The following is a 15,472-nucleotide window of genomic DNA, read 5'->3' as shown; positions in this document are numbered from 1 at the left end:
ACAAGTGATTGCAACTTTCCCTCAGCAAATAGCCTAACTTCTTAACACTTGTCAAGTCGGCTAAAACAACAGCATCACAATCTTAAAGCACACATACGACTTGCATCGTAATTATTATTTCATGAAAATAATAGCCTATAAAGAACTTAAATTAAAACTTGATATTAACTGAAGTAGTGGCTAAATAGATTTATACATAAAAATAAAAGCAGTAAATAAGGTGTTCCTGACTCTCTGAGTTTTGTGCGATGGTTCATTCGTCCGTATCACAGGCAGCCCCCCCACCCCATCGTGACGTCAAACAGCAGTCAAGCAACTAAAGCGCTCCGCATCCAGCGTGCCTTTCACCCGGGATCTGACAGCAAAGCTCAATGCAAATGTGCTTATAAGGTAAGAATTAAAACCATACTGGGTGTATTATTCATTGCAAATATTTAGACTTAGCATTAGAAAGAGAAAAATTACAATTGTTGATAGTTTATTATTTTCAGAGAGCTTCAGTGCATATATTTATAATTGTATAAAAGTGTAAATTTACTTTAATATTTGACATATTTATCTAATTTTAGTAATCATCCCCTCAAGTTTCTCTTAAACACATTTTATAATGTTTTGATGCCACTGATGTTTTTTGACAGTTTTTTTTTCTGTTGCAGGATCTTTTTCACTCACTCTTTGGCAATTGGATTTTATTAAAATGGGACTATTTGATGCTCTTAGAGATTTTAGTTTATTAACATGGCTAAGAGAAGAAAGACAGTCTCGGAGGCTGATTCTGTTGATCGTTTTCATTGCCTTGCTGTTGGACAACATGCTGTTGACGGTGGTTGGTAAGTGCTACTGTTGTTCACACCTGTTACATGTGAAGGCATATTTGATATCCCTCAGCGATCAATGATAAACTGTTCATGCAAACACGCCTTATAAACATATGATGCATTTAATGATAACAGCTTATATTATCACATAGCTAATATGCTTTCATAATATATCTGTAATATTCACAAAACTTAACATTTCATGTATTCATATATTTTCATATTTAGCATTATGTTTGCATTATAACAATGTGAATTCAAACAAAACTCAAACCTTCGCAAAGAGTATACAAATGTTATAATTATAGGGCGGGTCTTCTTAAACGAAATTAGCATTGGAAAAAATGTTTTTGCATATAGGTTATAGTTATTTATTTATTCAATAATCGATTTTAAAGCAGTTTTGCAGTACTAATTTAAATTAATTGTTTGATTTTGATTATTAAAAAACTTAATTTGTTCGAAAAAACCTGCATTAAAAGTAAAATGATAAATCTGATTAATATGCCTAGGATATAGGCCTGAATAAAATACCTTGAACTATTCTAAACGACTGTTTCCCCGTGTAAACTCGAAATTGTTGGCTGCTCCAGTGGTCGCAGTTGATCTGAATTAAAGTATCATGTCCTCGAATGCTGCCGGAGCTCCGTCCGCGCGCGCGCTCTCATAATGTGACAGTGACGCGCGCGCGCTAAACTGTCTGTGTTTGTTCTCACGTCCGCGAGCCAAGAAACGGGCACGGCAATTAAGCTGGAAATAATACACACGATGAATATGGCCTGTGTGTACATACAGATGGAACCAGGCGGAAAATGAACCTGTCGTTCTTTGGCACAAGTGTTGAATGAAGAGGCTTTTGAGCGTTATCGCACACGGTGTCCCTGTGGGTTATTTACGCATGATAATGTCAAACCCAATTGTTCACTTGAAAGGTCAAATGTGGTGTTACACAGCTAGATAAATCTTTGAACTTGAGTTTTTCTGGAAAATGATTGGTAAACATTGATTCTAAAACTGATTCGTGATTTGCTGAATATTACCTAGGCTATGTTTTAAGATTAGAACAAAGCTTGCTCGCTGTCAAACCTCAAGTAATGTAGGATATAATTTAAGACCATGTATAAACATATTAATGATATCAATCTCTGTCTCATGGTTATTATTTTCTCTTCTCTTTCCTCTCTGTAGTGCCTATTATTCCAAGCTACCTGTACACAGTGGATGACGAGGCTGCTCAGTCGGTCCGAAATCACTCCATGTCCCCTCTGTCCCCATCTGGCACCTTTCAGAGCATTGTGTCTCTGTACGATAACACAACACGCCTGACCGGCTTCAGCCCACAGATGAGCACGGCTAGCCCAATGACCCCGGCCCCTGCTTCTGTGATGCCCCCTCAAAATAAGTCCGACTGCCCCAAAGCAGGTGACCAGCTTCTGAATGAGAATGTGAAAGTGGGTCTGTTGTTTGCCTCTAAAGCAACAGTACAGTTAATTACTAACCCCTTCATAGGGCCCCTAACCAACAGGTGGGTTAAGACAAATCACACGTTTATCTTTGAAAGTACAGAAACTAGCATTTCTCTCAAAAGGAGCATGAGATTGCATGATATGTTTGTGCATGCAGTGAGTGTAAATGGAGTGTAAGTAAGGTGAATATTGCAGTGCAATCCTCTTTCTGTCTCTGTCTGTTGAGTGATCAGCAGTAGTGTGATCACTCGTGCATGTCGTTCACCCCTCTACATGCTGAGTATTGGCCAGTCCAGCACCACTGCATTGAACGTATCTCACTAGTATGCATGGCAAAATCTTGGGATCAGTCAGTTATAATATATTTTTAGCAGAATATTTACCACCATTAGTAATGCACTAAGCATAACTCACTAGATGTGAAGCAAAAGAAAAATTTAACAAAAACACATTATTTATATGATCTTATGATTATTATAGTAAAATAACATCTTGATTTTACTTCTGAGTGATGCCAGCACTGCAAGTGTAATGTTTGTGGTCAAATGAAAAACGTTTCCATATTTATAATTGCAGAATAGGATATCAGATCCCGATGTTTGCTGGTTTCTGCATCATGTTTATGTCAACCATAAGTGAGTACATAAAACATAATTTCGAACCCTTTTTTTTAAACATTGATCTAATTTCAAAGTGTCTTTATGAAAAGGGGTGGAGAAGATGCACTATACAATGTAAGATTTAGACACAAACTATCTGTTGTGGGTATTTCTATTATAAACATGTCTACTTTTTCTTTTTCTCCTGTCTGTGTTTTACTATGTGTGAAGTGTTTGCGTTTTCATCGAGCTATACGCTGCTGTTTTTGGCCAGATCTCTACAAGGTGTCGGCTCTTCCTGTTCTTCTGTGGCGGGTAACAGATCTTCTGCAACCTTACATTAGAATACAAAAGGATGCTGTCAAAAGCTGTAATGTAATGTTTATTTAGTGCACAATTTGTAAACCTGAGTGCGCTAAAACACATTTGACTTTGATGTTCTCAGAACTCTGCATGCATAAAGCCACTGTTTATGTTAATGGTGTTTGGGTGCTTGTGTAAAATGCACCCTGTTCCCATTCAAAGATGTCTACAGCTTTGGCTCTAGATTACAAAACTAACTCTTGAAACTCCTGATTACTTGTTTCATTGTAAAAACAGATTTTATTGAGTTTATTTTTGTGTTTACTGCTAGAATTTAAAAGGCTAATGTTGTGAGGAATCATATTTGCCTCAATCTTTTGAAAGAGCTTGAACACAGATTTAAATGTACACCCCAAAAAGCACATACAAATACTTTTTTTGATGTCACACTGACGAATGCTAAAAAAGCTAAATAAATCTATTATATTGCACAAAATACTAATATAAGCAGACATACTAAAATAATACTAATATAACAGACAAGAAAAAAACCTTTAACCTCTGTAAATTCTGTGTGTCGTTATGCAGGTATGGGGATGCTGGCGAGTGTTTACACAGATGATGAGGAAAGAGGAAATGCTATAGGAATTGCCCTAGGAGGACTAGCCATGGGAGTTTTGGGTGTGTACTGTATGTTTAGGAGTTCTTTTAATATTTTGATCTGCAAAACTTGGTTTGCACAGGTACATTGGAGATCTTGAATCCTAACTCTAACCTTACCCCATGAAACGCATACCAAGCAAAGAGAGAAACGTTAAGTTGGGTGGTTATGAATTAAGTGCTTTGGAGTTTAAGATTGAGAGGTAACTTTAAGTAGCATATTTAAAGCCCAAGAGCAGTGGTCAGAAGAAATGGCCTGAGTGGGGCCTGAACCTAGTGCTTCCCGTTAATGATGTCATGCTTTAACCACTGTTGCAGGATGTTTGATCTTTGATAGTCCATTATTTTATGGCAGCGGCTATTTGCACTATGTGCAAATTTCCAAAAATTTCCACCGGATAAGACCTGTCTTGTGTGTCCTAAGTGATTACATTTTGCTGACATCATGCCGTCATTGTTAATCAAGTGGAGAGCAGCCGAAAAATGGAGCACAATAATTTCAGTCAAAACCTATAAAACTATATTCATCTGGATAGTTTGAGGCTTGAAAGGGGTTTGTTGTTGCTGCACAATTTATTGTTTTATTGTGATTTGGTAACTTTGCTTATGTGAATGCTCTGCAGGGCAATTATTATTGGATTTGTGGCCGTCAAGAGTTTTCAAAGTGAAGATATTTTGTGGTGCAGTGCTTGCATTAAGTCTGTGAGTAGTATGCAGTATATTATATTTGTGTGTGTGTGTGTGTGTGTGTGTGTTTTGTGCAGTTGGCCCTCCGTTTGGCAGTGTCATGTATGAGTTTGTTGGTAAGACGGCTCCTTTCCTTATCCTAGCAGTGCTGGCGGTGCTTGATGGAGGTGAGTTCATCAATATCTGTTTTTTTAAGCTTGCCAACATTTTTCCAATCAAAACAATGGGAATGACAGATTCAGTAGCAAAGCTTCATCTTATTGTGATACAAGTGTGGAATTGAATACTGGTGACAGAAACTCATTATAACTGAATTTTCTGATGCTGAACAAGATTGGTTTCATATCTGATGTTTTTTTCTTATTGTCATGAGCAGCTTTGCAGCTATTTGTGCTTCAGCCTTCGAAGGTCGACCCAGAGGTGAGTACAGTACCTTCTGTCCTGATCTGATCTGAATACTTTTTTGGGGGGGAGGGGGGTTAGTTGTGATGTATAGCATTAGGTAAACGCTCACCTAAAGGTCAAGCTCGACATTTGAAAGGCTTTGTGTGAACATTTTGACAAAGAATGTATGTTTTGGTGTATATACTTACTCCACTGATATTTGGGATTTAAAATGACAATTATTTTGTCTAATATCCTGAGCAAGGCTTACTATGGCCTAGCAAAACATTTGCACAGTCTATTAATCATGATTTGGGCTCATTTTTGTAATTGCTTTGCTCATATTTGTAATTTTGTATTTGTACCTTAATGGGAAATGTAACTTCAAGAAGCTCCACATTACACTGAATCTTTACTTGGTATTCCTCTTGTGGGCAAAAACTGGGAGAAGCAGATTTAGGGATGATGTGTGTTTCGTACTATGATTGGACTAGTCTTATCAGTAACAGCACTAGAATGATTTGCAAGGGGAGTTTGGGTCTCACACTGGGTACTTTTAAACCTCAATATATATTTGGGATTGAAAATATGTTTATATGGATTACAGTGTGTGCATTCATAGTTTGTAGTGCATGTTTATAGCGATATGTGTAGAGGGACAGCGTATTTGGAATAGTGCTTTGGTTTGCGTCACAGTAATTGGAAATGTACAGTGGAGTGGCTGATCCAATCAAAGCATGTCTGACTTTGATCAATGGGGTTGATGGGTATCAGTTACTACAGAGACCCCAAGTGCCCCTACAGACAGTGTGTGTATTTATGTAGCTCCTCGTGTTTGTGTTATCCGTGAGATTTTGTCATCTTTTAGAGGAATGAAGCATTTAACCCACTATTTTACAGCAATAAATAAGCTTAAAAAGAAATCTAATGGGAAATCTAATCCTTCATTCAGAAGCCCCCTTGAGTGTCAATATCCAACAGGATTATGGGAAAGAATAGCAGCGAGTAGTGTTGTAGTGAGACCACCTAGACCGAGACCAAGACGAGACCGAGACCAGAGTACGTTGAGACCAAGACAAGACCAAGACTTTAAGGGTTTGAGACCAAGACAAGACCAAGACCAAGGCAGGACGAGACTGAGTCGAGACCAAGACCGACCAGCACTCAAATTCATTTCAAAGATCCACATTTGCTGTGAAATGTCTTGAAAAAAATAATAAAAATCATTGCAGGGGTGAATTTGATCATTTATTATTTTATAGGAATTTTCCTTTTAAATTGGCAAACAAATATATTTACAAGCTAAAAACAACTTAACCATCTTTATTCAACACTTATTTTCTATGTTTTATCATAAGACTAACATATTACTATTTTGGTGTAAGCAAAAAAGCGAAACATTCAACATTTAAAATTTAGAAAATTGTAAATACCCAAGATACACACTGGGTGTCAAAAGTTTAGAATAATTACGATTTCTTTTAGTGTTTTTGAATGTTTCTTCTGCTCACCAAAACAGCATTTATTTGATCAAAAACACAGTAAGACATTAATACTGTACAATTTTATTACAATTTAAAATAATTCAAAATTATTCAGTAATAATAATTAAATAATTCATAATAATTGAGCTCTAAATCGGCATATTAGAATGATTTCTGAAGGATTATGTGACTGGAGTTATGATGCTGAAACTTCAGCTTTGATAACAGCAATAAATTACATTTTAAAATTTATTAAAAGAGAAACCATTGATTTAAATTGTAATAATGTGTCACAATAATACAGTTTTTACAATAATTACAGTTTTTTTTACTAATTACTAGTTTCCCCCAATTGTTTTGCATTATCGTAATTTATGTCAAATTGTTATATAATTAAATTAAGTAACAGCAAAATTAATCTTTGCACTGCAGGGTGGCACAGAGGTAGCCTAACAAAAGAAATCAGTATAGAAATATGTTATTTAGGCTATTGCATTTGTAAGATTTACATCCAATCTCATGATGTTCACAAAGACAATGCACTTGCAATTTAGTGATATCCACTATCTAGTTGTGGTCTTGACCGGTAAAATCCAAGACCAAGACCGGTCTCGAGTACTACAACACTAGCAGCGACTGACAACTAATTGTTTGGGGGTTGTGATCTTCAATGAGACCATTCGCAGAATTAATTAACCTGGTTAGGGCAGTACCACTGAATGTGACAGGGTGTTTTGAGTGGGATGATATGTCCGCAGAGGAGCAGTATGTGCAGTGAAGGGGAGTTAGTTGTTGTCTGGTGACTGCTCCAAAAAAATGCAGGCATTTCTTGTAAAATGCTGTTATGACTAGATTGAAAATCTTAAATGTTAAATAATGATTGTTTTCAAATAGGTTACCTAAACAGTCTCCTTGTCTGCCATTGGTTGAACGATGAAAATTAGTTGAGTCAGTGTTGTTGCTAGGATGCCTAAATAAAAACAGAGCAATGCTTCAAATCAACCAACAAATGGCTTACTCGATGTTTCTAAGTATTATGCTGTTACAGAAGAAACTATTTTAACATTATAAATAGTATAGGCATCATTTTTTAATCACATACTTAAATGAATACTTTAACTAATATGCTTTACCATTCTTTTAGTAAAACTTTTAATCATACCTAAAGCTAAAATAAAGAATATTTCTGAAATCTTTCAGTCCCTTCAAGAAATGTAGCCTGGGCATTTGCACTAGAGATGCCACAATTCTCACTTCAATATGGAGAGTTAAGACCGGTATATTTTGTCACTCACAAATTTGTTTGTGATCTTCTTTTCACTGATTGCTCAGATGTGTCATAAAGGGAACAGACTGCGTACGGGCATTATATATATTGTCTTGTGTGACTCTCAAGTAGCCCATCTCCATGGGAACTGCTGTGGTGACTAGGGCAAGATTTCTCAAATAGAATGATATACCCTGACGTACATCCCTTTAGCAAAACTCGCCTGACCTGATTGAGGCCAGGATTGTTAATGGAATGAGATAAAATCCCATATCAAATAAATAAATAAATGTCTTCTTATATCCTGATGCAAAAAGTAAACATGTAAAATTTGACTTTAATTAATAAAAACATTCCAGAATGTTGGTATTCATTTCAGATACAGCAAAAATCTATTGAACATTTCTTTTAAATTTCCCCATAGGAATAAATGGATAACTATGGTATTCAGGATTTGTTTCCTGTGACATAAGACCACGTCCCCAGTATGATAAGTTTTTGACTGGCAAGGGCCTCGTTGCTGTTGTTTTTCCACTGTAACATTGATGTTTAGGGTAAATTGTTTGCAATTTAAAAAAAAACCTTGATATTAATGGACTTATGTTTAAATTTTTCCCAGAGCCAACAAGGAAGTTCAATAATTACCCTCATGAAGGATCCATACATCCTCATCGCAGCAGGTCAGACCAGTAAACACAAATTAACTGTTCATTCCTACTGTTTTAGCAAAAATAAAATGCAAACCTTATTATTTTTAAAGGTGAATGTTTTTTTATAAGAATGGATTCAGAATTGTGTGTTTTCGAATACATGTAAAGAAAGAAACCGATGTTTTAGTCAATTGTGTGTGGCATTAGTTGTGCTTTAGGGGGTGTGACACATTTAAGAGGGTCATCTGTCTGTGAGAGAAGATAAGAAAGTGTCAAGTGTGTGTATATGTGAGAAAGAGAGAGAGAAAGTGGTCAAGAAACACATCTGTGCCTCCCCTCCTCTCCAATTACAGTGACTTGAGTGCAGGGGCAAGACGATGCTGTTTATTATATCTGAGAAAGGAAAAGAATGGGTCCTGAGGGAGGGGGAGAGATGGACAGAAAGACTGAATTCTTCAGAGGATGAATCCTCTTACCCTCCTCCTTTTCTTTTTCAGGTTCCATTTGTTTTGCTAACATGGCCATTGCTATGCTGGAGCCAGCTCTGCCCATATGGATGATGGAGACTATGTGTCCCAGGAAATGGCAACTAGGTTGGAGAATGTGCTTCTTGTTAATGTGCACACTTACACATTTTTTCACTTCCTGTCTTTCCAGAGAAATGGTTACTGTGGGCAGGATAGAAAAAGGGCATAAATTACAATGGGTTTATTATGGACAATTACAATTAACAATTATGGACAAAGTGAAAGAAACAGCAAATAAAGCCTAAAGTATGTTTTATTTATTAGTATATTAATGTTACATTAGGGACACAAGCTAAAGACAGTGAATATTAGTAAAAAGCTAAAGTAAATATTAATAAAAATGGACAGGTTGTATTTTACAGCAAAATTAAAAGATTTTTTTTTTTTTGCATGAACAAAAAATTTATATTTTAAATAAAATATATTATTTATTTTAATAGTATTATTTATTTAATTATTTTTTTGTTATTTCATGAATTTATTATTAGCTTTTCATCAACTCACAACCCCCTGAAGTTCCCTTACGAAGCTCATTCTGAAACTGTTGTAATGTAAAAATGTTATATAATTTAAATTGCAAAAATATATTTGTAAAGTACAATTTTAAGTAAACATTATATTAGTATTTGTTTTACTGAACTTAGGTTATGCTGATTTTAATTACTATAAAATGAACTGGATGATTTTCTTTATTGTAATAATGAGAATGAGACTTTTTTGCATTGTAGTAATGAGAATTAATTTCTTTTATTATAATGAGAACTAAATTTTAAGAGCATTTTAGCATTTATATATATAAAATTAATTTCCACATACTTTCAGAATTGTGTAAAACACTCCAGACTGCAAAATACAATTTAAACAGTTAGTTTCTTCTGGGTTTCTCCACGGTTTTCCTGCTGCTTACAAAGCTTTGACAGATAATAAAGGGAAAGAGAGCGAAAGGAATGCAGAGAAACAGGGAGAGTGAGGGCGGGAAAGGGAGTGTCTTTGGTCTGGCAGGATATTGAGGTGTCATTGGCAGGCAAAGGAAAGCAAGAGAGCTAATGAAAGAGAAGGAGCGGGAGAATGAGAGAAGCAGCTTCATAACAGCGTCTGTGAGACGAACAGCAGCTTTGAGATCAAACTGATATTGTGTCGTCTTATCTGAGCTCTCCCCTCTATCTCTCTCTCCTCTCTCCTTTTAGGGGTTGCATTCGTGCCAGCCAGCATCTCATATCTAATAGGGACCAACATCTTTGCCGTTTTGGCTCACAAAATGGGGAGGTAGGAGAGGGAAATGAATGTGTTTTTTTCCCCTACTTCTCTTGCCTTATCTTCCTCCGCTTTGCTATCAGCTTCCTCTGTTTTGAAGCAACTCTAAATGAGTTTCTGTCGCCAGGTTTTGTAATTGTGTTTTTAAAAATCAGTCTCAGTAGCATGCTGTTTATTTGTTTGTTTAAAATATACACACTACTTTTAATGAACTATAAGCGCTTATAAGAGGCATATGTTTCCCATTTTTAGAATATGTTATGTCTGCAGGGTCCAAAATGAACAGTCACACCTGCCAATGTCGACTGGCTTGAGAATATTATTGGCTATAAATATTTTGTACAATATTTTTTCATTAAAATTAAATATCATTTCTTATGTATTACATAGAAATCATTCTAATAAGCTATCTAATTGCTACTCAAATATCATTTTTATTAATGTTGAAAAACCGTTTTGCTGCTTAATTTTTTGGTTGAGACCTGATATTCTTTTTCCCAGGATTCTTTGAATAGAGAATTCAGAAGAACAGCATTTATGTAAAATAGAAATCTTCTGTCACATTATAAAATGCCTTTACTATCACTTTTGATACTATCGATTTAATGCATCCTTGCTGAATGAAAAATAAAATGAATTCAAAAATAAAATATTACTGACCCCAAACTTTTGAATGTTAGTGTATATAATTTTGATTTACACTTGTCACCTCCATGAGCCATATAGGGTCAAACTATAATTTTATACAATTTAACTTGTAGACTATGTATTATGGTACAGTTTCAAATAAAGTTACAAACTTTGAGTGTTCATTTTGGACTCTGGATGTATGTTTTTCTGCAGTTCCATGTCACATATGACAGTCTCTTAAAAATGCCTGGAGATGTTTCTAAGAAAAGACAGGCATATCTGGCAAAGCATTTGAATTGTCAGTAGAAAAACTCAGCAGGGCCTGTAGATTTACACTGTGACATTTTACATTTTATGCATCTCTATTAGGACTGGTGCAGTTGTTGGAGCTTTGTCACTGAATGTCTTAGTCCCCAGCAACCTCTGGTTTGGAATAGCAGACAATTGTTGACCTCATCTTCAATTTTTTTCTCTCTCTCCCTCTCTGTAGATGGCTGTGCTCGCTTATAGGGATGCTTCTGGTTGGAGTCAGCATTCTCTGTGTAAGTTTTTTAGACTAAATCCCTGTCAGAAATTAACTTCTCTCAAAGAACACAACATACCTGTGAATATTTCAACATCTTATCTTTCTGTCATTTCAATACTGTTGTGGCTCAAAGATGCCTAAGATGTTTTGCCCACTAGCGCAGTTGAGGACTGGACAGAAAGTTTATTTGAAAAAAGAGCTCTGACTCTCTTTGCCCTGGACATATCCTGCTTAGCAGGAAGACAGTCTGTTCTCTTATAGATGCTTATCAGATTAGACTGGAAAACAAGTTCAGATGAGAGTCAAGGACACATTTTTCTTATGGAAAAAACATCAGGGTTAAAAAGGTTATGAAAAGGCACAAATCAGTGTTCTGTTCTACAGAATGTTTGACTGTATTTGGTGTTTTCACTTATAATTTAATAATTAGTAAGCTATATATGCACCAGCTTCCTGTATTGAGCGCTTCTAATTGTCCAACAGGTGCCTTTTGCTAAAGACATATACGGACTCATTGTGCCAAACTTTGGAGTTGGATTTGCAATAGGTGAGCTTTAATGTGCTGATAAAACTATATAATGTGTAATGAAATCTGTTTTATATTCAGAAAATATAAATATTTTTACTAATGGCATCAGACCCACTTTATGAAACAGTCCATATTTTGTGGTCTGCAGGTATGGTGGACTCCTCCATGATGCCTATCATGGGTTACCTAGTAGATCTGAGGCACGTGTCTGTGTACGGTAGTGTGTACGCCATTGCTGATGTTGCCTTCTGCATGGGCTTCGCATTTGGTAAGTTTTCAAATTCTGTTATTAATTTTCATGAATTAATTTGAATTTCTACTTGAAAGTTTTTTAGAGGAAAGTGTTAACAGCATTTAACACTCGTGTGTGTTGTGTAGGTCCATCAGCAGGCGGGGCGATCGCGCGGAGCATCGGCTTCCCCTGGCTCATGACCATCATTGGTGTGGTAGACATCCTGTTTGCTCCTCTCTGTTTCTTCCTGCGAAATCCTCCTGCCAGCGAGGAAAAGATGGTCAGACCGCACAACATGTCATTCATCAATTCAACATACGTTACATTCATTTCAGTCTACTCACTCTCAAACACAAATAATAATGCAGTGTTACAGCTCATATGCATATATTTACAATTCCAAGTAATTTACATTTGAAGTCTGTTTTACTCCTGAAGTGTGACAATTTCCATGCCAAACTGGATATTAAATTAGAAGAATTATAGGGACTTGATTTTTATACAATTGCACTTTTCTGCAAGATGGAAGTATCCTGACTCGTATCCATACTCTCTTCATTATTAACATTATTATTATTCCAATAATAATCATATGTTCACTCTCCACCTGTCATTCACTCATGCACTCATACTTCAAGTCACTGACATGATAGAATATGACTGCAATAGGAAATTATGTTACATAATAGCTACAAATAAAAACTGCGCAGGATGCCCTTAAGCTAAGATCAAAGAGTGATGTTGATCTGAACAGACTTGTGCGTTTACCCTCAAATGCTGTGTGATCAAAGCCAAGCATCACAGGCTTTCTTTCTCAAGAGGAGCACTACACTGTTCCCGAAGAGCACTAACTTGCACACGCACACAAGCCAGATCTGGACATCTTTATCAAAGCCTCATTCAATCAGAGAGCAATAAACCCTCTCTCACTAGCAGTGGTGCACTGCCAATGAGATCAACTCCGCCCATAATTGATGATGTCACAAATGCTTCCATTAGGTGTGAAATCGAATCACTAATGGAGATAGTGAGGTTACGCAATTTAGACCTCTTATTAAATACTTTACTCTTTATTTGTCCTTTTCTGAAATTAAAGTTTCTGTCAATAGCAGTAGCCAACCAGATTAACACAGAGTACCACCTTCAAATATAAATGAGTATTTTATAAAAATAATTAAACCAACAATAAAAACACAGATTGACAAATAATTTCAAACTGACAAATAAAGACTAGAATAAATTCCAAAATAAATTGCTACACAGATAGCTAACATTCTAAACATGAATTTAAATGAGGTATCATTTATTTATTTTATTCAGAATTTATTTGTAAATTTGAAAAGCGATTTATTAATTTGTTTTTATTTTATAAATATAATCATTTCATTTATTTTATAAATAAATTACATTTTTATTTTAATATTTTATTTATTTATAAGTACAGCTATTTATTTGTCAATTTAACAGGTTATTAATTTGTAAGGTATTTGTTTACATATATATTTTGCTTAATTTAATAAATTGATCATTTCATAACTGCACGTCTACAGAGGATTAGCAGCTTTGGAGATAAAAAATTTCCAAAATTTCACATTATATAAATGAGGCCGAAGGGATTTTGTGATTCCAGAATGATGTTCAAAAGTTTTCTTCCTTTCCGTCTGTACACTACTGCTCTTTCATGTCAATCTTTTGCACAATCTTTTGCGCAAACAAATCGATAATCAATATCGGAGTGTGTGATAAATTGTTTCCTGCATACATAATTGTTGTGTAAATACATAAATGCTAAGTCTATGTAAACACACAATATATATGCTTTGATGTGGTTTGTATATGGCATAAGATCACTCTAGATAAATGTAAGGTGTCCTTTACACCAATGATGGTTTCTTATCTCTGTGTCTTTCTCAGGCCATTCTGATGGACTCTAGCTGCTCAATGAAGACCCGTTCCTACTCCACCCAGGGCTCCAGCTACCAAATGGGTGACGATTTTGATCCCGAGAGCCCTGAATAAGCCTCATCAAAGCCCTCGACCATGTATGTCACCCAGAGTATCTATTTTGTTGTATGAAAGAGGAAAACAACAGACTTTAAAGAAAACCACAATGCTAATTGGTGAGAATGTCCCATATCTGTCCCACACTGTCCTGTGGTTGTGATGGTCATGTTATTCTGAAGCAAACCAAAGTTGTTCTCGTTGCTGTTTGTTCTCAATGTAGGAGAGGTGAAATATCTAACCAACAGCCTTATTGATATGGATAACATTTCAGTGTGATTCAAAATGCGGGAATTGAGTGAGGATAAAAGAAAAACATTAACTACAATTTTCTTCAGCATAACAATATTCATTTTTTCTCATTCGAAAGTCAGACAGGGTAGTTGATCAGATTCATTCAGTATGACTTAATGGACAGATATGTACTGGATATTTATTGTTTGTCTGTGGTGGTAGGAAAGTATGGTCTTCATATATGTATCTATCGGTCCTGTTAAACTCTTTTCATAGGCGTAAATGTCAGTGTATTCGAGTCAGAACTCACCTTGAAATGGGCCTTAAAATGTTGCTACACGTATCATAATCAGTTCAAACTACATCCTATATTATAGAGAACAGCTTAAGAACATTTTTGGTCAATTAAAACTTGAATTTTCACGTTTGGGATCGATTTCTTCAAATCTGGTACATTATACGATTCCATTGCTGTTGTTTTCATTTAGGATTTTGAGAGGAGATTTTTGAAAAAGCAAGCATCAGATAATCAAGCAGAAGGTCAACAGTTCCTCCTGTCACGTTCTGTTTGTGTGACTTGCGTGATGTCTGCTAAATACTGTACTATCAAAGATGAGCCACAGCTAAATTTTGATTACATATGGTGACAAACTGTTTCAGTTCAGTTAAAGTAAATTATTGCTGTAAAGCATCCAGATACTTTAGGTACTTTAGATTATATTTTGCTTTTAAAGTGTATATAGTATATATATATATATATATATTTATATATTTTAGTAAGTCCTTTGAATGTGCTGGAGTGCTAATACGTTCATTTGTAAAGAATGCCTCAATACTGCTTTTTCCCCATTTTTGACTTTTAATTTTCCTCAGTTTTTTTGCTTCTAGTAAATGTGTTATTGATCTTCTTTTTAAGAACTGAACTGGCTGTGAAATGAAACATGGCCTTAAATTGAGCTCCTTAAATCTTAAAGCCATATATGAAATTACTGGGGTTTTATCAAGACTATAAATATTTATTTAGGCAATGAGCTTAATTATCAAGTCAGAGGTCTGTGCAGGTCTTTTTATTTATTATTAAAAAAAGATGTATTCTATGCCTTAAAATCAGACAACCTGCTGCAAACACCATTTAATGGCAAGTGTAGCTGTAAATGTGTTTTTGAGAACCAGAATTCAGTCTTATTGTACCATGGACCGTGTTCTTCATATGCTAAATGA

General features: G+C 35.4%; 1 protein-coding gene across 1 annotated transcript; it reads left to right on the top strand.

Moving 5' to 3' along the window:
* Nucleotides 1-308: 308 nt before the first annotated feature.
* Nucleotides 309-14,678, top strand: LOC306886124 (synaptic vesicular amine transporter-like). The gene is made up of 16 exons (XM_079443011.1): nt 309-390; nt 657-830; nt 2,007-2,343; nt 2,861-2,919; nt 3,115-3,198; nt 3,775-3,867; nt 4,611-4,700; nt 4,910-4,953; nt 8,288-8,348; nt 8,816-8,911; nt 10,033-10,111; nt 11,220-11,271; nt 11,739-11,802; nt 11,933-12,052; nt 12,163-12,296; nt 13,931-14,678. The coding sequence occupies exons 2-16, from the start codon at nt 698-700 to the stop codon at nt 14,033-14,035; spliced, it is 1,551 nt and encodes a 516-aa protein (XP_079299137.1). The 5' UTR covers nt 309-390; nt 657-697; the 3' UTR covers nt 14,036-14,678.
* The last annotated feature ends 794 nt before the right edge of the window (nt 14,679-15,472 follow it).

The sequence above is a fragment of the Barbus barbus genome (assembly GCF_936440315.1).
Source record: "Barbus barbus genome assembly, chromosome: 20".
Classification (NCBI taxonomy): domain Eukaryota; kingdom Metazoa; phylum Chordata; class Actinopteri; order Cypriniformes; family Cyprinidae; genus Barbus; species Barbus barbus.
This window is presented reverse-complemented; position numbering and strand designations above follow the sequence as displayed.